The sequence below is a fragment of the Protopterus annectens genome, chromosome 6.part0, assembly GCF_019279795.1.
Source record: "Protopterus annectens isolate FY-2018-M chromosome 6.part0, PAN1.0, whole genome shotgun sequence".
NCBI classification, from domain to species: domain Eukaryota; kingdom Metazoa; phylum Chordata; order Ceratodontiformes; family Protopteridae; genus Protopterus; species Protopterus annectens.
In genome coordinates this window covers 30,250,532-30,274,584 of record NC_056737.1, presented here as the reverse complement: position 1 = coordinate 30,274,584, position 24,053 = coordinate 30,250,532, and the positions used below count along the sequence as shown (strand labels likewise).

The following is a 24,053-nucleotide window of genomic DNA, read 5'->3' as shown; positions in this document are numbered from 1 at the left end:
GCAGATAGGTTCAGTGCTAACTTTACCCCCTTCACCCCCTAAAGGGCCCATATCTATATAGGAAGAATGCAGAGTCCCTGTAATCACAACTACGCAGGTAAAAGCTGCATTCACTAAAGCCAAAAACACAGCATCCATGGGACCGGACAACACCCCAGGCTGCGTTTTACATGAACTTCAGAATGAACTGGCTCCCCACCTAAGCACCATGTTCAATAATAGCCTTGCATCAGGCTTTGTGCCCACTGAATGGTGCACAGCAACAGTTATCCCACTCCACAAAGGGGGAGCCACCACTGATCCCGGAACTATCGCCCTATTAGGCTGGTGAGCCTGGACTGCAAGGCCATGGGACGTATCATCATGGAACTCATAAACAAAGACATTGGTAACCTCCAAACTCTGGATCCCACCCAATTCGGGTTTGTGAAAGGCAGATCATGCCTCCTGAACCTGATCGACTTCTTTGAGGCAGTCACCAAAGCCGTAGATAAGGGTAAGGTGGTTCACACAACCTATCTTGACCTCGCCAAGGCTTTCAACACCATCCCCCATTCTGGAATTATAGCTAAACTCACTAAACTAGGTATAAATCCCTATGTCACAAGATGAGTTGCCTACTGGCTCACTGACAGAACCCACACTGTAAAAGTTGCAGACTCCAAATCTGACCTCAAACCAGTGACAAGTGGAGTACCACAGGGTTCAGTCCTGGGACCTCTCCTGTTTGGTATCTACTTCTCTGAAGTACAGGCTAACTCAGAAGACCTCTGACTAATGAAGTTTGCAGATGACTGCAACCTAGGAGCCATAGTCAAGACTCCAAATGATGTGGACATCCTACAGAAGGCCTCGCTGAGACAGATGCCTGGTGTCAGAACCATGGCCTCAAGCTCAATGCCAAAAAGTGCAGTGTCATCCCCTTTGGTAAAAACTCTGTACCCATGAACTACCACATAGGCAGCAATCTACTTAACACCGAATGTGTGATAAGAGACCTTGGGACCCAGGTGGACAGTAGTATCTCCTTTGATAGTCACATCGCCACAGTAGTCAGGAAGTCCTTCTACATGGCACACCTCATCATAAAAGGGTTCTCATCCAGGAAAAAAAGAGGTCATTGTTCCCCTCTACTTGACACTCAGACCCATTACAGAGTACAATGCCCCTTTTGGAATGTACCTGACAAGACATCTGCAGCAGCTGGAAAGGCCACTGAAGTACCTCATAAAGAGGATTACTGGCCTCAAACGAATACCCTACACTGACAGTCTCAAAAAAACTCCAGCTTTACTCCATAGCATATCGCCTACTCTGAGGGGATCTCTGCCTAACATATAAAGCTATGTCAAACCCAGAGCTGTTGGACATGCTACGCCTAAAGAAATCCCAATCCCTCCAAGATACACGCTCTAGGGACCTGAACCTTGTCACCAAAATAAACAGGACATGCTGGAGGGATAGATTCCTGTCCCATAGACTTCCCATACTCTGGAGCAGGCTACCCATCTATGTCAAGCAAAGTTCTTCATTAGCACTCCAAGAAAAATCTTAATGAGTGGATGGGAAATAGGAAATACACCCCGAGGATCACTTCTGTGTCTCTGCTCAACAGTGGCACAGGAAAATAACTTATGTTAGGTAGTCCAATCTCACCTTCATTTTTACATATGGGTTCGGAGCCGATCCTCGGCCACGACTCGGCAGATTTACAAGCTTGAAGACTTCTGGTTGGCTCGTGGCTAAGCAGGTATCCCATGGTGCACCAGTGCAATCCCCAGATCTTGTTTGCCACGTCGACGAGTTCGGATGTGCTTTTCTTGCTAAGTCCTTTTTAATTCTTTACATTCTTAGTGGATATTGCATATTTAGTGTTATTTAGTGTTGTTATTTTATAGGCCTTTACCTAAGTTGTCCTTGTGGATTTTTTTTCACTGTAGTAGTTTTTAGTATCCTGTGTGCCAGTTAGTTAGGCACCGTTGCATTTTTGTCTAGGTAGAGTGTTTGTTTTGGCATTTTTTCTGCTCTTAATCAACAGGGGCTCCTGTTGATTTATTTGTACTGCTCGGACCTTTTTTGGTCGCTGTTGACTGTTAACTTGTTGTCTTTGGCAGGGATCCGCTAAGGTGGTATTTATAGGATTGCTGTTACGAAATTTTTCCTGTGTGATTAAACCTGTGTGTGTCTGTGTTAAGTACTTGGTCTGTTTAAGTTATAAGACCTAGTTTTCTGTTTCTCAGGGCTAGGCCCATTTAACTTAGAGGACCTAGTCCTCCTGTAACTCTTCTGTTTGTATTTTTGGACATCTCAAATTTTTTCCTGTGTGACTGAACTCTGTGTGTGTCTGTGTTAAATGCTTGGTCTGTTTAAGTTAGAAGACCTAGTTTTTCTTACACCAGGCTAGGCCCGTTTAACTTAGAGGACCTAGTCCTCGTGTAACTCTTCTGCAGGGCTAGGCCCGTTTTAGTTAAAGGACCTAGTCCTCATTTATTCTCTCTCTTCCTATCTCTCCTTTGGTGTTGCATGTGTGTCTGCAATGTCTAAGGATAGCAAGGAGCATAAACCCTCTGGGTTCAAAAAATGCATGAAATGTTCCCAGAAAATGTCATTAACGGATGGCCACAGTAGCTGTGTGTACTGCTTGGGATCCATCCATTTGCAGGAATCATGCTTTCTCTCCTAGAGTGTTGCAGGAGAGAAAGAAAAAGCTGATACTCAAGGGTCTTCTGAAACCAATCTTTGAGGAAGCTTTGTCTAGTTTGTCAACTTCTTCCAAGTCTACAAAATCTAGATCTGAATCCAAACCAAAAACTTCTAAAAGGCCTTCTCCGGCACTGGCTGGTGTCTCGGAGCCGCCTTCCAAATTACCAAAATCTGCCTCTTTGACTCCTCAGTCTTTGGAGCCAAAGGAGAGCACCATGGTATCAGAGTCGGTCACAGGTGCTTCGGTGCCGACTTCTGAACCTTTGGAAATAGCAGTTGACTCTACAATCTGTAGAATCCCTACCAGTCTCCTTGCTAATCAAGTCTCCAGTGCCTCCTAGGTCGAGATCCCCTACTTTATATTCCAGATCTTCTAGGAACCTTTCATTAGAAGATGTGGAGAGGGTAGTACTGAGACTCCTGAAGTCGTCTGCTCTGCCTGAATTTTTGTTGGCTCCGACCCAGTCGGTTCCGGAGCCACTCGATCCAGTTTTGCCCTCATCTATGATTCCTCCTCTGAGCCATGTTGGCCTTTCGGAGCCGGAGTGCTTGTTACCAGCGGAGGAACCCTCGGTTCCGGCTCCTATTGCTGCTGCATTGGAGCCGAGTTCGGCTCCTACACACTTGGCTCCATCCATCATGTCCAGGGACTGAAGCTCTTCTGTCTGCGCTGATAGAGGAGAGTTGGAATCGATCTTCTTCGGTTCCGAGCCTTCCCCTTGGTGCTTCTGCCAGGGTAAGCTTGGACCCTGCATCTATCTCAGAGCCGATGGCTGTGGCTCCGGCGCCAACCTTTGTCTCTTCGGAGCAAGGGAGGTCTTCGGAGCCAGAGTGGTCAGCTTTTGAGGTGTTGAGGAGTGTGCTTTGTCAGTCTACAGCCCTTGCCAGTGGTACAAGTACTCTTCCCCCCAGGGCACCCACTTCAGTCTCAGTACCTACTCTGTCCGGAGAGAGCAGAGACCTGCAGCCTCAGGAGCCACCGGCTGGTTGTCCCCACTCTTCCGAGGCCTCCCCAGAATGTCCCTTCGAGGAGCCCCCCCCCCCGGAAGAGGGTATGCAAGAAGAAGCATATTGACTCCCAGGATGAGTCTCTGACATTGGAAACTGACCTTGAGGAGTCGGGAGGGTCCCCCAAGTCATCCTCTGAATATGACTCCTTTGTGGACATCCTGGAGATCCTTAAACTGAGGTGTGACTGGCCCACTGTCAACCCTTCTGATGAGGAGTCGGTGTACCTGAAGGCTTTCGGGTCTCAACCGTCTGCCTGTTGGGTGTCTCCACCTTTTGACGAACTAATGGATCTGGTTAGTCGGAAGATGTGGGATACTCCCGATGACATGTAGCCAGTCCCCAGGAGACCAAATAAGTTTCTGTCTGCCCCTCCTGGAAAAGAGTTCTTGTCCAACAGTGTTCCCGTAGATGCCATGGTGGTGGCGGCGGCCACGAAGAAGGAGTTGGTGGAGGCTTCTTCCTCTGTTCATCCGCCAAACAAGAAGTCTCAACAGATGGACAGATTTGAGAAGTGTGTATTAAGTTCAGCGGCTTTTCCACTTCGATCTCTGAACTATCTTACTCACTTCACGAGGTTGCAGAGGGATCTCCTCAAAGAGTTAAGAGATTCCATACAGGGTGCTTGTCCTGAGGGAGTCCCTGATAGGATCTCTGCTCAGTTGTCCACCCTAAATTCTGTAGTTAACTCCTCCATGCGGCTTATCTCCCATGTGGCTGATGGAGCGAGCAGAGCAGCAGGTTCAGGAGTTGCCCTTAGGTGCCACTCCTGGATGCGCCTGTGTAATTTTGTGGAGCCGTTCAAGTCCACCTTCACCAACGACCCGTTTGATGGTTCCTCTTTGTTTGGTCCCAAGGTGAAAGAAACACTCACTCGGTGTGAGCAGGAAGGAAAGACTCTCTCTGCCGTGGGAGTCCGTTTTACTGTTCCCTCTCGACCATACCCCAAAGGTCAAAGGGAAGGTAAAATGTGGTTCAAAAAGTCCCAGAGGGTCTTTCCAGACACACAGAGTGAATCCTCCTTCAGAGGCAGAGGAGGAGGAAATGGTAGATGTCGCCCTAGAGGCAGGGGCGGTCCGCAATACCAGCAAGGCCGGGATTCCTTTCGAGGGCAGCCTTATGAGCGCTCCTGATGTGGGGCCCGACTGCATTTCTCTGGGGCCTGTCGGGGGTCACATCTCTTTGCATTCAGAAGCCTGGCTAAATATCACCCAAGTCAAGTGGGTACAAAGAGTTGTTACCAGAGGCTATATCATACCCTTTTCCCTTCCACTGTTTTTTCCCCAAAAAGATGTTCCACCCAATCACAGGGATCAGGCAACTGTGGAGATGAACAAGTTGCTCTTAAAAAGAGTCATGCAGCCCGTCCCAGCAGACCAGACAGGATCCAGAACTTACTCCAGGTTCATTTTAGTCCCAAAACGAACTGGAGACTGGAGGCCAATTTTGGACCTCAGCAGATTAAATGAATCCGTGAAGAAGGACAAGTTTCAGATGGTCACACTGCAGTCGATACTCCCGTTGTTAGGAAAAGACTATTGGATGTGCTCTCTGGATCACCAAGGCGCCTACTACCATATAAAAATGGACAAGGTGTCAAGGAGATATCTGCGCTCGCGGCTAGGAGCCAGTCATTATCTGTTTCGTGCTCTGCCCTTTGGTCTCACCACAACTCCCAGGGTGTTCACCAAATGCATGGCAGTAGTGACAGCTCACTTGAGATGTCAGGGATTCCAGGTGTTTCCATATTTGGACGACTGGCTCCTGACCGCCCCCACCAGGCATCTACTCATCCAAAACAGGGACGCCACCATTCAACTTTGTGCTCAACTAGTGATCTCCATAAAAATGGGAAAAATCTGCATTACTGCCCTCGCAATCTGTGATTTTTATAGGCGCAGAGGTAGACGTAGTGGATATGGCAGTTCGTCTCCCCGCCGAAAGAGCACAAAACCTCATCTCACAAGTTCAGCGTCTTCTTCCGCTTCGGAAAGTCAAAGCAAAATGGGTTCTTCAACTTCTCGGTCTCGACCATTCTGTTAATACCTTTAACCAGGTTGCACATGAGAATCCTCTAATGGCTCCTGCCTTCCCAGTGGTCATTCCAATATCTACCGCTGAGTCACCCAATCCTGCTGACGGAATCATGCAGAAAGGACCGTCATTGGTGGATAGCCCCCAACCACTTGTTCACGGGTGCTCCCTTTGTTCCTGCCCAACCCGTTGCCACTGTGACCATGGATGCCTCCCAGGTCGGGTGGGGCAGGGGGCATTATCTTGGCAGGACTGTCCACGGCACATGGCAAGAACACGAGGCTGCATATCAGTGTTCTGGCGTTGCAAGCACTTCAGGACCTTCTTCCTCCAGGGACGATTGCAATACAGTTGGACAACATGTCAGCTGTGTGGTGTATCAACAAACAGGGCAGTACCAGATCTTACCCACTCTGTCGAGAGGCCATGCAAGTTTGGGATTGGGTGATTTCTTCCCAGTGCTTTTTGGTGGCAACGCACATTCCGGGGACAACCAACGTGATAGCCGACAAGCTAAACCGGGCAATCTTACTACCTTACGAGTGGTCTCTGAAACGGGAAATAGTGGAACAGATTTTCCGGAGATGGGAACAGCCTTGCTGTGACCTTTTTGCCAGCCCAGTCAATGCCAAGAGCAACAGCTATTTTTCCCTGATTACCCCTCTGGGGGAAACACCCAGAGACGCTCTGGTCCACGGGACTTCTGTATGCCTTTTCTCCATTCCCTCTTATCCCCAAAGTGATTCAGAAAGCCAATCGGCTGGGAAGCAAGTTGATCCTCATTGCTCCTTACTGGCCTCGTCAGGTCTGGTTCTCCTTTCTCGAGCCTCTTCTCCTGGATGATCCTTGGATTCTGGACCCAGTTCCTGATCTACTGACCCACACGTCAGGTTCGCTACATCCCGCTATTCACACCCTCAAATTGACAGCATGGCTGCTCCAGTTCTATCTCTAGTCAGGCTTCATGATGTTTCTTCCTCACTGTCGCATATTCTCTTATCCTCGCATAAACCCACAACCAGAAGGCTGTATGACAGTAAATGGAAAAGGTTTTCTATTTGGGCACAGAAAATGAACGTGGATCCTTACACCACTCCTATTCCCGTGATTCTGGAATTCCTTTCGGAGCTTTTTCAGCGGGGATCTGTCGCTGCCACCATCAAAGTACAGTTGGCGGCAGTCTCTCATTTTTATTTAGGGTTCCCAAATGCCAACCTTATGTCTCATAAGCTATGCAAGACTTTCTTGAGAGGTGCCACTTTACTGAGACCACCATTACAAGAACCTGTGGCTTCTTGGGACTTAAATTCTGTGTTCTTCAAGTTTACGTCCCCTCCCTTTGAACCTTCTCACTGATCTTCTTTAAAATATTTGTCTTGGAAGACTGTGTTTTTAGTAGCTATTACATCAGCCAGACATGTATCTGAGCTACAAGCCCTGTCTAGTAAGCCACCTTATTTAATCATTCATAAAGACAGGGTATCTTTACGTACCAGTCCTTCGTTTATTCCCAAAGTTTGTTCTAATGACACCTTAAATCAGTCCATTGAACTTCCAGTTTTCTTTCCCAATCACTGTAATGCAGCTGAATATCGTTTCCATCAGCTGGACGTTCATAGACAGCTACATTTTTATTTGCAACAGACCAAAGAATTTCGGAAGTCAGACCAGTTATTCATTTCTTTTTCCGACTCCAGATTGGGCTTACCAGTTTGTAAGGTTGCATTGTCTAATTGGATTTCTAGTTGCATAGCCTTCATCTACAATTCGGAGGGCAGACCCTTACCCCACAGGCTCAAGGCTCACTCTACCAGGTCTCTGTCTACCTCTGCAGCCTTTCAAGCCAGGGTACCACTTGATCATATTTGTGCAGCAGCTACGTGGGCTACCCCTAACACCTTTATTACACATTATAAGTTGGATTTGGCATACAGGGGTAGAGCATCCTTTGGCTCCACGGTGCTTAGGAGTATTTTCCAGTGAGCCACCCAAGAATAAGGCACTAGGGATGCTGTCCCATATGTAAAAATGAAGGTGAGATTGGACTACCTAACATAAAGAAGTTATGTACTCACCATAATGTTCCATGTTGATAGCCCATCTCACCCTTCATTTTTACCAACCCACCCTCCTGCCCCCATCTGGGAAGATCTGGAGGTAATAATTTGATTGCCTTGGTTGGTGACCCTTTAGTATTGGTTTGTTGGTTAGGGGTTTTTCTGTTTCTAGCGAGCAGCAAACAAGATCTGGGGATTGCACTAGTGCACCATGGGATACCTGCTTAGCCACGAGCCAACCAGAAGTCTTTGAACTTGTAAATCGGCAGAGTCGGAGCTAAGGATCGGCTCCAAACCCATATGTAAAAATGAAGGGTGAGATGGACTACCAACATAGAACGTTATGGTGAGTACATAACTTCTTTTCTTGGGTGGCGTAAGCCAGGGAACCTTGTTGGCTAGGCTTACGTAGGCCCTTGGGCTGATAGCCTAGTACCTACCTATGAACCTATAAAATGCAGCTCATGTCAGCCCAGCAAAGCCCATACAGCGATTTTACCAGTGAAACCTTTTCCACTGTTCTAATGGAAAGTGATTGAGTAACTGAAAAAAAGCACAAGATCTTACCAAAAGGAACCAGCAGCGGCTTGGACTTGAACCAGAGACTGGTTTTGTGAGATGGCTAAGATCAAGAAGAGGGTCATCAGCATTGTAAACTTAATAAATAAATGGGAGACTAAGGCATTGATCCTATTACATATGGGGATGTGAATTTGCAGGTAGAAGTGCCTGAAAGATTTTTGAATCTGTAAAACTGGTGGGTAGACTGTTAAGTATATATTACACTTTGTCATTAATGTTTAATAGAACACTGAAGGAACTGAAGAAGTATCTGTAGTAAAACAGGTTTTGTTCTTACTAATATTTGTATAAAGATTTTGTGATGTAAATTGCATGTTAAATTGTAAAGCAGTCTTGTAAAGTATGCTTTCAGGTATATATTAAAATTCGGGTTAGGGTGTGTCACTTTTAATAGGCATGCTGTATATGGTAAAGATATTAAAGCAATAAAAGTACTTTTTCATAACTATAAGGCAATGGCTTTACAGTGTAACAAAGTAAAAAAAAAAAAGCGCGGCAGATGAGTTAATGTAATGCTGTGACCTTGGTTTGCTAGAGTGGGGATGTATAACTGTGTTGAACATATGTGTATAACTAAGGTAATTTATCTTGTTTTTATTGATGACAGAGGTAATCCAGTGGGCTCGAGTGAAGTCTGGTATACCACTTGTGACCCAGAGGGTGACAGGACTAACAAGAAACAGTGTAAAAAGGATAAGTCCAGATAAAATCATTTCAGCTAGCAGATCTAGGAGACTCTATCTGATACCATCTACGTACTTAACTGAATTAACTACTGGAAACTTCAACAAGGTGTCTTTATTCTTCCCACAGGGAGGCTGTCAGAGAGAGAGTCTCCTGGGTCCGATAGCGAGAGTGATTTTATCTCAACTTATCCTTTATACTCTGTTTCCTGTTTTTGTTGATGTGGATATCTAAAAACATCTTTGGTTTAAGTGACAGGCAGTGTTTTATAAGTAAATATATTTGAAAAATAAGATAAAATAATGAAAGACTTGGAAATAGCAGTTGTTCTCATATTTCCAATGTCATTAGTTATTTTCCTTTTCATCAGCAAAGACTTTCAATGGGAGATGAGGTTTATAGGTGAAAGCAATTAACCATGAAAGGGCTGAACAGTGTCTTGAGTTAAATTTACAGTGATTATTTCATGCATCTGCAAAATCACCTGCTATTTTGTTTCATTACATACTGCTTTTACTTGGCGACAAGAAGTCTGCAGGTAAAGCAGTTACTCATGAGTGGTGTGACCTCTGCCAGCTGAATGAAGTGCATAAGGTACAGAATAATTAACATTTAAATGTATGTTGTAAAGCAATTCAGTGAAAAAATAAATGAAGTTTGAAACTGGTGGAAGTGAATGTTATACATATAATTGCCTCACCAGCAGCCTTGGTACTTTAATGTATTTAATATAACAATACACAATTTAGTTAATTTATTTAAAGGTAGTCAGCGCAGTTTTTTTCTTAGACTTACAAGTTAATGTTTGCTGTATGCATGCTAGCTGTTTTTTCACTTCTAGGATGTACAACATGAGAAGAAAACAGATGGCAATTAGTATAAGTGAGAACATAGGGTTACCTGTGCTAAAGTGCATGTTGCAGCCTAAGTTTTATTTAACATTTGTTAACCGGGAAAGTCCGACTTGGAACAAAGCCAATTTTCAGCGGAGTCCCGGGGAGAAAGGCTCCAGATGCATGTCTTTGTAATGTGGGAGGAAACCGGAGCACCCGGAGGAAACCCACACGAACGCAGGGAGGACATGCAGACTCCACACAGAAGGCACCCCAGCCGAGAATCGAACCAGAGAACCTCTTGCTGTGAGGCGACAACGCTACCGCTGCACCACTGCGCCGTCCAAGTTTAGATTAGGCAATGTCTGTGGGTGCAGCTGTTGATTTGATGTAACTGCTCCTGTCTGAAGGGAGAGATGTTGCTTGAAAATGTAGACATTCTTCTATTCTGTTTGTAAAATAACAGTAGATTGGGAGGTGGGGGGGTGGGTCCAGAAAGTGAATTCGATTTTTGTTTGAGTTTTCCTTGAAGCAGAAATTCTAGAAAAAAGTGACATAAGTTTAAAGGGAATTGAGATGATGAAACTACTCAGATCATCAGCCAGCCTTGCTTCAATATATGCACATAAGCTGAAAAATTGAAATGTATATTAATAAGCACTGCCATGTTTAATAGGTGGAAGGTGTAGCTTTCTGTCATAATGACTACTATGTCCATATTTTCATGATATACATTTCAATAGAAATAAGCATGTGAATTTGACAAAGAAAGGATTTTGGTGTCAACATTCATCAGAATGTCAGGGACAAAGGAAAATTCATGTAATAATAATGATTGCTGGAGGGGCTCCAGGATTGATAGAAGAGGGGTGAAAAAATAATGTTAGGTTGGTTGTAGTAAGGGGCTATTGGCATGGGATGAGGATTAGGCTGGTATGTGTGTGTTTATATTCCATCTGAAACTGCTTTTACGGATCTTAAGATAATTTTGGGAGAAATGATCTTGATCTGCCTTCAGCAGGGAATATTATTTGTTATTGGGAAATTGGAACCTGATTTGCAGTACGGTGCTATATGAGGAGATCTGGAAGAGAAATTTTAACAAAGGAGGGTAGATTTCTGATTAAATGTGTAGTAATGCTTTGTATGGAAGATATAACTTTTTTATTAGGAACTCTGACAACATTTGCTTATTCCTCAAGGTACAAGAAGTGGACTGGACAGGATAGAAATTGTATCTTACAGGAGCATGTGCATTTAATTGAAAGCTTTCACATTCATCCAATATCTGTTTTAGATTCTGCATCAATAAAAACTAAGATGATGTAGAATAACAAAGTAGAAATGACAGTTTCACTTTCTGACTTGTTTGTTGAGGAATATAGGATCATAGGAAGTTACTAGGCTAATGGTTCTACCCTTATTTCCACCTATTGCCCCTTTCCAAGAGAGACAAAGGTGGAACCCCCAGGGTGAATTTACTGTTACCCATCTAGTTGTTCAGATTGCATTTGAAGAGGCCCAATGAGGTGCTTTGCTTGACATGAAGTGGGAGCCTGTTCCTAAGGAGTGGTAACCTCTGGGAGACAAATCTTTCCATCCAGCAGGTTCTGTTAATGTCACATACCAGGTTAAGTCTTAAGAGCGAGTAACCTGTGTGCCATTTGACTTACGGATATGCAGCATTTCCAATAAAGCAGGGTCAAAGATTGCCTTATATGCAAGACAGAGATCGCCTCTGAGTAGTCTGTATGAAACAGAATGAAGTGACAGTGATTTCAGATGATCCATTTAGAACAGATTCTGAAGACCTTGAACTTTCGTTGTGAGGAAGCTTTGTGGTCTCTCCAGTTGCTGCAGGTGCTTAGAAAGGTACACAACAAAAGAGGTGTTGTACCCAATTATTGGCTTGATGAGGGAAGAGTACAGGGAGGTTATAACTACTACTTTTTTTCTGGAGGCAATGCTCTTACTTATGAGATGAGCAATATAGAATTGCCCTCCTTACCTCTGTGGAAACATGGTGATCAAAGGTTGCTGTAAACCTGTGTGCCCAGGTTTCTCCTCACCGAGTGCATAATTAGGGTGTTGCAACTGATGTGGTAGTTAGCAGGAGCATCACTCTTGCTGAAAGGGATGATAATACATTTTTTTTGCATTGAGTTTAAGGCCATGACTTTGGCACCAATCATTTTTGTGTAAGACCTTCTTGTAGGATGTTGACATCATTTGGAGATTCTATGACCGCTCCCAGTTTGCAGTCATCAGCAAACTTTGTCAGACACAAACCTTTAGTTTTTGCTTGTACTTTGGAGAAATGCATTCCAAACAGTAGAGGTCCCAGGGCTGATCCCTGTGGAACACCACTGGGTATATGTCTGCTGTTAGAAGTAGATTCCCCTATTTTTACTATATGTGTTCTATCAGTGAGCCAGTTAGTGACCCATCTAGTGATTTAAGGGTTGATGCCTAGCTGGGTGAGTTTGTCAGTGATGCCTGAGTGAGGGATGGTGTCAAAAGCCTTGGCTAAGTCTAGGTAGGCTGTATGCACAGATTTCCCCTCATCCAGGGTCTTGGTGACTGTCTCAAAGAAGTCCACCAGGTTTAACAGAAATGATCTCCCTTTGACAAATCCAAACTGAGTAGGGTCAAGTGTGTGTAGATTACCTATATCTTTGTTGATAAAGTCCATGATGATTCGCTCCATGGCCTTGCAGATAAGGCTAGTCAGGCTAATAGGTTTGCAGTTCCCAGGGTCAGTGGAAGCACCACCTTTGTGCAAGGGAATAATAGTGGCCACTTTCCATTCAGCCAGGACACAGCTGGTGCTTAGACTGATTGAAGAGAGTACCCAATGGAGTTGCTAATTCTTGTTGGAGCCCGTGTAGGACGCAGCCTGAGATGTTATCGGGTCCCATAGAAGCTGTGTTTTTGGCCTTAGAGTGGGCGTTTACAATCTGTTCTTTAGAGATACAAGGTAGGGCACAGGAGGTAGGGTTGTTAAGGGGTAAGTGTGGTGGAGACAAGGGAGTGAAGTTTTCACAGAACTTGTTGGCCAACAGTTTAGCTATGTCCACAGGCTCAGTATATGTGGTATCATTAACTACCAGTTTGGTACAAATCTGGGCCTTTTAGATTATGGATGTAACTAAAGAACATCTTATGGTTATCCTTAGTTGAGGAAGCTAATTTGGATTCGTAGTTTGCTTTGGAGGACTTCACAAGAAGTCTTGTTTGCCTGTTTAAGCTAAGGAGGGAGTTTTTTGTGTTTGTGCTTGCTCCCTCTTACTCTTAGACAGCAATTTATTTGTTTTATTGTAATGCCATTAATGACAGCTGTCCACCAGGAAGGTTTGCTCTTCCTTGAGGAGCTTGTTTTGGTCTTTATCTTCCAACTCTAATGTTCCCATACACCTGCCTTCAAATGCAACTGATGGAGCTGCCAGGGCAGCAGGTACTGGCATAGCTATATGCTGCCATGCCTGGATGCAATTGTGTGATTTGCAAAGGCTTTAAGACATCCTTGTTTAATGTTCCTGTTGATGGTTCCCAAGCTGTTCAGTCCGAAAGTTAAAGAAACCCTCATCAGAAGCGAATAGGATGCTGAATCCATTTCTGCCATTGGAATCTACTTCTCTACTCCTCAGAGAATCTTCTTTAGGAATCAATGAGGAGTGAAGAAGATGTGGTTCTGGACATCACAGGGTTTTAATCAGGACACTATTTATTGCCCAAGGCAGCAAAGGAGGAGGACATCTCCCTAGGGCCAGAGGTGGTCCACAAAAGCAAGGATTTCATGGCCTCTTTTCTGAGAAATCCTTTCAGTGCTCCTGAAGAGTTGCCAGAGTGCTGTACTCTGGAGGTATTTGGGGGTGCTTATCCCTACATCCTCAAACCTGGTGAGCCATCACTTCTGATTCTTGGATGTTAAGAAAGTAATCAAAGGATATATAATCCCGTTTCTTATCCTTGCCCCAGGTAGAAAACCGGATTCCCTTATTGCCATCCCATCAGTTGGAATCCATAATACCAGAAGTAGAAAAGCTGTTAGAAAAAAACAGCCATCCAGCAGGTCCTACAAGAACAGATAGGATCTGGTGTCTACTCCAGGTTCTTTTTAGTTTTAAGGAAGACAGGGGAGCTAAAGCCTATATTGGACCTAAACCATCTAAACCACTATGTGAATCAGACAGAATTCCAGATGGTCATGATTCAGTCCATTTTGCCTCTACTCAGGAAGGAAGACTGGATGTGCTCACTAGAATTCCAGGATGCCTATTATTACATAAAGAAGCACAGGCATTCCAGGAGGTTTCTACATTTCAGGTTGGGAGCCAATCATTTTCACTTCAGAGCTCTGCCCTTTTGACTCACCATGCCCCCCCCCCCCCAATGTGTATTTCCTAACTGGAAGGCAGCAGCAGTGACAGCCTACCTCAGACTGCAAGGGTTCCAGGTGTTCTTGTACTTAGATGATTTGCTCCTAGCCAATCCCACCAGGGATTTATTGATTCTCCAAAGAGACCAAGGATCTCTTAATCCAATTACCTCAGTCAGTCTACAAAAGATCAACTTGACACCAACTCAGTCTATAGCGTTTGTTGGATGCCACCTAGACACCACAACATCTCTCCACCTGGGAGTCAGCAAATGAAGTCCTATCCAACACATTATCACCAGCATGGCTAATTCTAAAACTAGTGCTTATGGTGTTAGCCATCACCTTGACTCTTGTGTCCAGATTTTACCCAAGGGTTCTCCAGTGGACCATCTGAGATCAGTTGTCACAGTTTTATCACTCCCTCAGTACCCTGATCTGATTGACACCAATGTGTAGTACTGACCTCAAATGGTGGATCACTTCCACAGACTTGTTAGCAGGTTGTCAATTCTTTCCATCTCCCTCTACAGCAGTAGTTACCATGCACACTTCCCTTTTGGGGGGGGGGGGTCATTAAGAAGCGAAGACTGTCCAATGTACTTGGACGTTATTAGAGACCAGCCTTCACATCAATGTCCATGAAATGAGAGCAACCCTTTTGATGTTGCAGGCATTTCAAGACTTTCTTCCTGTGGATATGATTTCAATTCAGATGAACAATATGTCAGTGGTCTGGTACATCAACAAGCTGGGATGAACCAAGCCTTATCCATTATGTCACAAAGCCATGACGGTGTGGCAATGGGCAATGTCTTCCCATCGCTTTCTGCTGGCATTGCATATCCCAGGGACTTCTGATGTACTAGCAGACAGATTGAGCAGGTGCATTCTTTTGCCTTACAAGTGGTCTCTCAAACAGTGGCAAAAGAAATCTTTCATAGCTGGTGCCAACCTTTCTGCGACCTATTTGCTTCCTACGTGAACAAGTGTAGAAGTTATTTTCCCCAATCCCTCCACAGGCTCACTCACCAGGGGGTGCTGTGATCTGTAGTTGGCCCCTGGGTCTCCTTTATGCCTTCCCTCCTTTAACTTGATTATGAAGTTTATTCAGAAAGCCAGAAGGTGCAAGGTGAAAATGATCCTTATTGTCCCTGCAAATCTGTTTTCTGTATTTCTGGTCTGACTTTCTTTGTCCACCCTGGATGCTATCTTACAGGCCAGACCATATCTCCCACTCTTCTGGTCATCTTCTCCCAGTGATGGTCAGGGTTTAGAGGAAGATGGAGACTTGGAGGTTATTATAATAAAAAAAATGTAAACATTCTGGCTCATTGTGAAAGGTTAGCAGCAAAGTCAAACCAAATGCTGGAGCATATATCTAGGGGGTTAGAATCAAGTGGCAGAAGGATGACAATGTCCCTGTATCAGGCAATGACTGGCTAGCAACTGGATCATGTTGTGCATTTCTGAAGGTCTTGTAGTGAATGGAAGTTTTTACTGCTGAGAAGTTATGCAAGAAGGTGGCACAGATAGCAAGGGCATTGGAGGGAAAGACTTATGGGGAGGCTTTCAGAGAGCAACCTTTCTTCATTAGAAGCGAGGAGAGATGGGAAATGTGACACAGATACATAAGGCAGATAAGGAAAGACAGGTGGGGGACATGACCTGCAGATAAAGTGAATGCCGATTAATGTCAACAAGAGAAAGCATTGTTTTTGTGGAAAGAACAATTGGCAGGTAGACTTGTTTGCTAGTATAGTTGTGGCCTGTAAAAGCAATTTGGGGTTCTTCGGTGGAAGTTGTTGATGGTGCAATTGCTTTTGGTGACCATTAACAGTTGACAAGCTAGATAGACTTTTGTTTTCCTTCTGCCTAGTTTATGTAATATAATTTAATTTGAGTTTATTGGTCTTCAGAGACTGATGACTGAGAAGAAACAGTAATAGCTTGCTTTATTTATTTATTTTATTTATTTATTTTACATTTGTTAACCAGGACAGTCGAATGGACCAGATCCATTTACAGCGGAGGCCCGGGGAGAAACGCTCCACGTATATTAACAGGAATACTAGAATTTAATACATAGTAGTAAAAAACTGATAATACCACATTATAACAAAAAAAAATCCAACTAGTAAGACAGAAATGTAAAACAGACAGGATACAACTCAGCAGTTGAACAGACTAAATACATTTAACACTGAGAGACATGACATACATCATGTTAAAATGAAGTACCTGTATTAAAGGGATAAAGAAAATATTGGAAGTAAACAACTGTAGCGTTTACATTAGGCAAGTAAAAAGCCTTTCAACTTTCCACGGAGCTTAAGCAGTGTTTTTTAGGTAATGCATGGGCAAAGCCAGGTGCTTATGAGATGTGATTGTAAAGAGTTTTTGATATATGTGGTGGTGGGGATAGAGGTCAGTGATGGGGGAGGTTGTTCCAGTTTTTATCAACAGTGTGGGAGAATAGTGCTTTACCAGCAGTATTGTTAGCCCTAGAGATGCATAGAAGTGATTTGTCAGTAGAGCCAAGTGTGCGATTTGTTGCATAGTAGGTAAGTAGTTGACTTAGTGATTGGGTTTTATCAGGATACTTCAGAATGTTATAGGCAATAACCAGTTGGTGGTAATATAGTGGTTGAGGAAATTCTAACTATTTAAGTCCCTTAGAGCTAGACAATGATGGGATCTGAAGGTGGCGTTGTTAGCAAATTTGGCAATATTATTATAGCATGACTCAAGTTTGTCAAGGTCAAGTTTTCTGATATAGGTAAGAATTGGTGCTGCACAAGCAATGGCTCTTCCATCTGCTCACTTTATTTCCATACTCAGAGTGCAACTTTAAATATAGTAGCATTTTTAAAATTTACTAACATTTTTTTTTGTTACTCTTCATCATCATAATTTTTTGTCTTTAAATCTGTAGGCTCTGCTGTTGTTTCTCACCATCTTCCAAGAGTTCTGCTGTTATGGCGATGTATGTTTCCACAGTCACCACAGGATCTTGAAACGGAGAGAAGTCGTGGAGATTCATTTACATGGCAGGTTACATTGGAAGGACGTTCAGGTGCACTTTGTGGTAAGCAGGCACACATTTTTCCTTTTGGTAGCTTGCAATGCAGATATGTGGGAGGTGTATACTCAGATGAGGATGGCACTATGGGACTCTGTGGTGATGCATATCTCAAGTCCCATTGCCAGGACATTGGTGAGGCCATAAAGCATGCATATGATTGCTTGAATAATGACCTCTTCCAGACAGCTGTCTGCTTGATCCTGGGTGACATTCCTAGGAAAGGGAGCAAATGGGCCTTATCCATTTTGGGGTGGTGAATGCTGGCCGGCATGTAGCAAAAATCACAGAGAGAAAAAAAAAATGTGTGTGTGTGGGGGGGGGGGAGTATTCTCATCTGTGACATGAGTTAACCTGAGTTCTCTCTACATTCTCTTTTGCTGTTTGGGTGGCCAGATGAAGGTAGACTAGGAGACAACTGTTCTGTTCTACTTTGCCACCATGTGATGTACAATACTTCATTACCAGGTACACCCTACTGGTGGTTTGAAGAGCAGCATGTGAGCATTTACATGTTAGGAAGAGGAAGAGGTTTGTATGACATCTCATGGTTGTTGACATGGAAATATGCATGTTCTTCGTGTTTCACTGTTGCAGTCATCACCTGTGGGTTATCCCTGCTGTGGTAGCCCTCGGCCGGCCTGAATACCACAGTCAATGTTTTTGTGCGCCGGCTGCTGTCGCCCTGTAGTCTGATGTCAGGTCGTCAGTACTATAAAGCAAGGCAGCCGACGTCATTACATCAGTCTTTCTTGCCATGGAGCCCGTAGCAGAAGCAGTTTGCACGAGTGCTGGTCGGTCGCTATCATAAGTCGAATTTCAGTAGAAAATGTCTAAAGCTAAGTACCCCTTTGGGGACCCTTTTTTCTTGCTCTAACCGATGTCCGAAAAAGTTAACAATTGCCTCGCCTGTGGAAAGCAGATCCCATGCCGAGACTTTCATTTTTAACTGCATCACTTGTTTAGGCCCAGACCATGATGTTCCTCATTGCCGGTTCTCTGCCCTCTTTAATCAAGAGCCATTTGCCATAGAGCTGTTTTTGTAGACAATTATTTTCTTATTCCATCTTCGAATTCCGATATGGCATCTGTCAGCCAACAATATGTCATCATTCTGAAAAAACGTAAAGGTAGAGACAGGCCATACAAGGCTGAGCCTTCCAGCAACGCTACCGATAAGCAAGTTGTCAATTGTCCGGAATTCAGTGGGGCACTTTCGCAGCCCCTGATGCCCGACTTGCTTTTTACGAAGGCCTCTGCTGAGACCCTTTCGGAGTCCGGTATGCCGCAGAAATCCACTTCGTCTTCCGAGCCTTTGGCTGTCTCTGCCTCGGTTGGGTCTGGACCCGCGACGCAGGCTCTGGCTTCCGAGGAGGCCACTCGAACTACTGATTTTAGACAAAAACAGACGTGTCTTCCGACTACCATTTCTCAGAGACCGACGGATTCTCTCAGGCCTCGAAGCCAGGCCACTCCTAAGAAATCTGCTCCCCCACCCCAAGCTCAAATGCTTAAAATGGCAGAGGATCTCATCTCCCTTATCCGAGGTACTCAGGCCCCCACTCCTAAAAGTAAAAGGCTTCCTTCCCCAGAAATTATGGCAGAGCAAGAGTCTGAGGAATCTGATTATTCTGCCTTTGAAGAGGATCAACAGTCCTTAACTGTTTATGAGGATTCTAATGCAGAGGAATCCATCCCCTCTGCCTCCCCTCCAGAGGACGTCTCCTACAGGGAAACCCTTAACTCCCTCAGGGAACATTTTCAGTGGGAATCTCAGGATTACCCACAGTCAAAGAAACGACTTAGAGAGTTTCTGGACCTGCCCGAGCACAGACCCCCTGACCATCCCACCTGTTCTAGAAGTGGTGGATGATGTTTTCCTTGAATCCAGTTGAGCCCCTGATGTCCTGCCTCCCGCTCCAGCTAAACCTGACGGGTACTACAGAGTACCAGATTCTCACAAATACCTGTACAGAAACCCTGCTTCAGACCCTGAGGTCATTACACATAGACCCAAAGGAGCTAAGACTAGTTCTGCCAAGAATACTCTTCCTTCTGACAAAGATTCCAGAGCTCTGGACAGATGGGGTAAGAAAGTATACACCTCTGCAACTCTAGCTATCAGAGCACTCAAGTGTCAGTTCCCTATGTTAAAATATCAACAACACACTTTGGAACAATTAAAACAGAAGATTGCTACCTGTCCTGACGGTGCCAACTCAAAATAGCTGGCAGAATTACTACACTCTGCTTGTCAAGTGGCCAAGCACTCATTACAATGTGGATATGATGCCCTAGAAACCTCTATAAGGGCAGCAGTGACAGAATCTGTTATTAGAAGACATTCATGGCTGAAGGAACAACCTCTCCCTGATCATGTCAAGTCTAAACATATTGATGCACCCTGGATAAGGAACGCCTGTTTGGGGAAATGGCAGAAGAGGTGCTTAAAAAGATGGAAGACAAAGCAAAATCTATGCACACCGTAAAAGATTTCTTTCACGTTCAACCACTCCGATTCAGCAGGAACTTCTCCTCTAAGCACTGGGCCTTCCCTGCACCCAGCAGACAGGGCCAAAGTAAGCCCCGCAGGGACAGGACATCCAGGTCCCTATCCCAGGGCCAGCAAAGAAGCAAACAATGGACAGCTTACGCCTCTAAGGCAGGGAGTTCTAAGCCAAGCTCTTATGGTAAGCACTCACAATGACTCTCCCCCCTCTGCCCTCATTTCACTAATCTAAAACTAGGAGGAAGGCTCACCCTCTTCAAGGACAATTGGGTCTCTATAACCAAGGACCAATGGTTATTAAAAATAATTTCTCAGGGATACAGATTCTCCTTCAGCGAATTCCCTATTCCAAGAGTGTACCCAGACCTCCCCCGAAACCAGTGGGCAGAGGCATTAAAGCAGGTAAAAACACTAATATCCTGGGGGCAGTAGAACCTGTCCCTTCGGATCAAACAGGAAAAGGTTTTTACTCCAGACTATTCCTTGTTCCCAGAAAAGAGGGCGTTTGGCACCCCATCCTGGATCTATCCAAAACTGAACACATCCTTGGTGGCCCCCAGATACAAAATGCTAACCTTGCAGCAGCTCCTGCCTATGCTCACTCAAAATGCTTGGCTGGTGACACTAGACCTAAAAGATGCCTACCACCACATCCCCATCAGGGAATCGTGCAGAAAATTCCTGTGCTTCAGAGCAGGCAATCAGCACTTTCAGTTCTCTGCACTGCCCTTTGGCTTATCTACTGCTCCCAGAGTATTCACCAAATGCTTGGCCCTGGCTATAGCATTTTGCAGACAGAGAAATATACATATTTACCCTTACCTGGACGACTGCCTCAGTCATGCAAACAGCAAAGAAAAGTTGCTCCAGGATCTTCTCTTTGTCAAAAAACTCCTAACTTCCCTAGGGTTCACCATCAACGAGAAAAAATCAAAGCAAAACCCCACCAGGGAAATTGTTTTCTTGGGAGCTGTGCTGGACACAGCAACCCTAATGGCCTTCCTATCCCCAGAAAAGCAGAGTGTCCTGCCTCTCTACTTCACCCAGTTGGCTTCCAAAAGTTACCTCACTGCGAGGAAGTTCCTGCAAGCCCTGGGATACATGGTATTTTGCACCCTTCTCATCCCTCTCGCCAGGGTTCACATGAGAAAGCTTCAATGGTACTTAAAGAACCTTTGGTGTCAGCACTCTCAGTCCCTAGAGACCACTCTCCCACTGATCCCTTGCATAAGGGACAAATTTCTCTGGGGGGCAGAGGCTTGTGCCATGGACAAGGGTCTTCCCTTCATCCTCTGCCCTGCCGGACAGACCATCACCACCGACGCCTCAGACATAGCTTGGGGCACTCACCTAGTAGGCAGGTGTACCCAAGGCCTTTGGAATGCCCAGTAACTTCACTTGCACATCAACCCGAAAGAAATGATGGCAGTGCAAAATGCTCTGTCTTCCTTCCAACCCCATCTCAGGCCAGGGGTCCTCCTTATAAAAACAGACAAACACCACAGTAATGTGGTACATCCATAAGCAGGGGGGCACACAATCTTACCCCCAGTGCAGGTTAGCCATGATTCTCTGGCTTACAGCCACCTCCATGGGGCTACACCTAATTACCCAATACCTACCAGGGAATCAACAACACACTGGCAGACTACCTAAGCAGGAACTTACTGGACCCCCAGAATGGCAGCTCCACAGACAAATCTTTCTGCAAATTACCCAAGAGTGGGGGACCCTAGAGGTGGACCTCTTTGCCTCACATCTCAGCCACCACCTGCACAAGTTTTGTACCCGGGAGTATCACCTCCTAGCTTGGAAGGTGGATGCCTTGACCTTCCCCTGGAGCTCCCTCTTTGTGTACGCATACTCTCCTCTGCCCCTTATTCCCAAGGTTCTGATCAAAATAAGAGAGGAGAAACCAAAGGCCATCCTCATCGCTCCAGATTGGCCCAGACAGCCTTGGTACCCCTTACTATGCAGTGTGGCCTTACAGCCCGCAAAGCTGCTTCCCTTAAGGTCAGACCTCTTGACCCAGGAGATGGGGAAGGTACTGCACCCAGACTCTCAAACTTTCAGCATGGCTTATACACTAAAAACTAACAAGAAGTCACTGTTAAGCAAACAGGTCCTGGACATCATCACAGAGGCCAGAAGGCCCAGCACAAGAAAATCTTATGCAGTAAAATGAAAAAGATTCTGCTCCTGGAAACAATCAAAAAGGGGCAGTACCTCCCAACTTTCCAACCCCTCTAATCCTGGATTACTTAGCAGAGTTGTTCAGTAGTGGCCTGTCCTTCTCCTCTATTAAAATCCATGCCTCGGCCATCTCTGCCCATTATGATTCAGACCCACTCCTCTTCTCTCATCCTTTGATTAAGCAGTTCCTCAGAGGGGCTTCTAATATCAGGCCTCCCAGAAGACCTCCTACTCCACCCTGGGACCTGAAATATGTGTTAGAGAACCTAACCTTGCCTCCTTTCGAACCTGCCACTTCAACAGTATTGAAATACCTCTCCTGTAAGACTGCCTTCCTCCTAGCCGTCACCTCAACCAGAAGGGTCTCAGAATGTCAAGCTGTCATGGCTGCTGAGCCCTTCATAATTTTCCATGCAGACAGAGTCTCCCTGAGGACTAATCCCTTCTTTATGCCCAAGGTAGTATCTGATGTGACCCTTAACCAGGCCATACACCTTCCCACTTTTTTTCCCAACCCTCAAAACAAGGGAGAAAGAATTCTACACCCACTAGACAACTCAGATACTGTCTGCACCGCACTAAGCCATTCAGAAAAACTGACCAGCTTCTTGTAAGCTTTGCCCAAGGGGCAGAAGTGAAGCCCGTCTCCAAACAAACCATTTCCAAATGGATTTCACACTGTCTCCAGTTCTGCTACAGGCTACATGTCCCTAAGTCGATCTGTACCCACTCGACTAGGGCAACCTCCACTTCCACTGCCTTCCTCAGAGGAGTACCTACCAGGGACATCTTGGAAGCAGCCACCTGGACCTCTGTTCATACCTTTACAAAGCCTTACCACCTTCCTCTCTTTTCTATGTCTAGGGCAGGGTTTGCCTCTGCAATTCTGCAGGGCCTCCTGTCCCTTACCTAGGACTCTACCTATCCTTCCACCATTTACCTCAGCTTTGGGAATCCTCCCACAGGTGATGACTGCAACAGTGAAACATGAAGAACATAGTACATTTGTGTACACTTATTATACATGTAGATGTTTGAGTGTATTCACTGTTGCAGTCTTGGTTTCCCTCCCTCCATCCCCCATTTAACATCTTCCCCTAGGAGGACACATGCTTCCCAAGGTGTCTCTTAGCGACCAGGACCACTTTTGTCTTTTCCCTTGTACTTCTGATGGGTTAGGGCAAGAATATCTGATGTAATGACGTTGGCCAAGGGCTACCACAGCAGGGATAACCCACAGGTGATGACTGCAACTGTGAATACACTCGAACATCTACATGTATGGCAAGTGTACACAACTGTACTTTCTGCAGCTTTTTTTAGATGTTATGTCAAGGATCCAAAGGGGATAGATAAAAGATAAATAAATAACTTGATTAATAATGTGGACCAGCCATTGACATCAGCCTCCATTTCTTCCCCTGGGTTATAGAAGAGTAAGGCTGTCCCACACCACTGTGAACACTAAGGTTGCTAGTCTTTGAGATGGTAAGGACATGGTTTACTTTGGTTGGGCTGCTTTTGATACATGGGTGTACCCTATCTTGTATTGGAGCATGTCTTAGTGTATTAAAAAATATGTATGGTAATATCCAGTCTTTAATTCCTAACTCTGATTTTTTAGCATCCCTCAAAATCCCTGCCATATTAATAAGATCAGTCTTATTAGTATTTGGTGGCTGGGCAGGCCCGTTAAGTCATTAGTAATCCATTTACAGGAAAGATGCAGAGAATAAGTGTTTGTTTATTTCATACTGTCAGAGTAATGCAATTTACACAGTATGGATTCATTTACATTGTATTTTATGTCCTTTTTCAGAGGTAAAATGAAATATAAACTAAAGTTAGATGTATGCTCTATTTGTAGTTATTGCAACATGGTTAAATGAATCAGAATGCAATCTTAACAGATGTATAGTATAGTATCAGTGCCAGAATAAGAATTTCAGCAGCAGAGCTGTAAATTAAATGAAATTAAAGTGAATGCTTA

At 44.8% G+C, this 24,053-nt stretch overlaps 1 protein-coding gene across 2 annotated transcripts in view; it reads left to right on the top strand.

Annotated features, from left to right (window-relative positions):
- The window catches only part of HEATR5A (HEAT repeat containing 5A), a 2,570,019-nt gene that overhangs the window by 729,243 nt on the left and 1,816,723 nt on the right, over nucleotides 1-24,053 (top strand). For both annotated transcript variants that reach the window (XM_044073826.1, XM_044073825.1), the window contains exon 11: nucleotides 17,215-17,367. In XM_044073826.1, coding sequence (XP_043929761.1) covers nucleotides 17,215-17,367 — 153 coding nt within the window. The remainder of the gene's footprint in view (nucleotides 1-17,214; nucleotides 17,368-24,053) is intronic.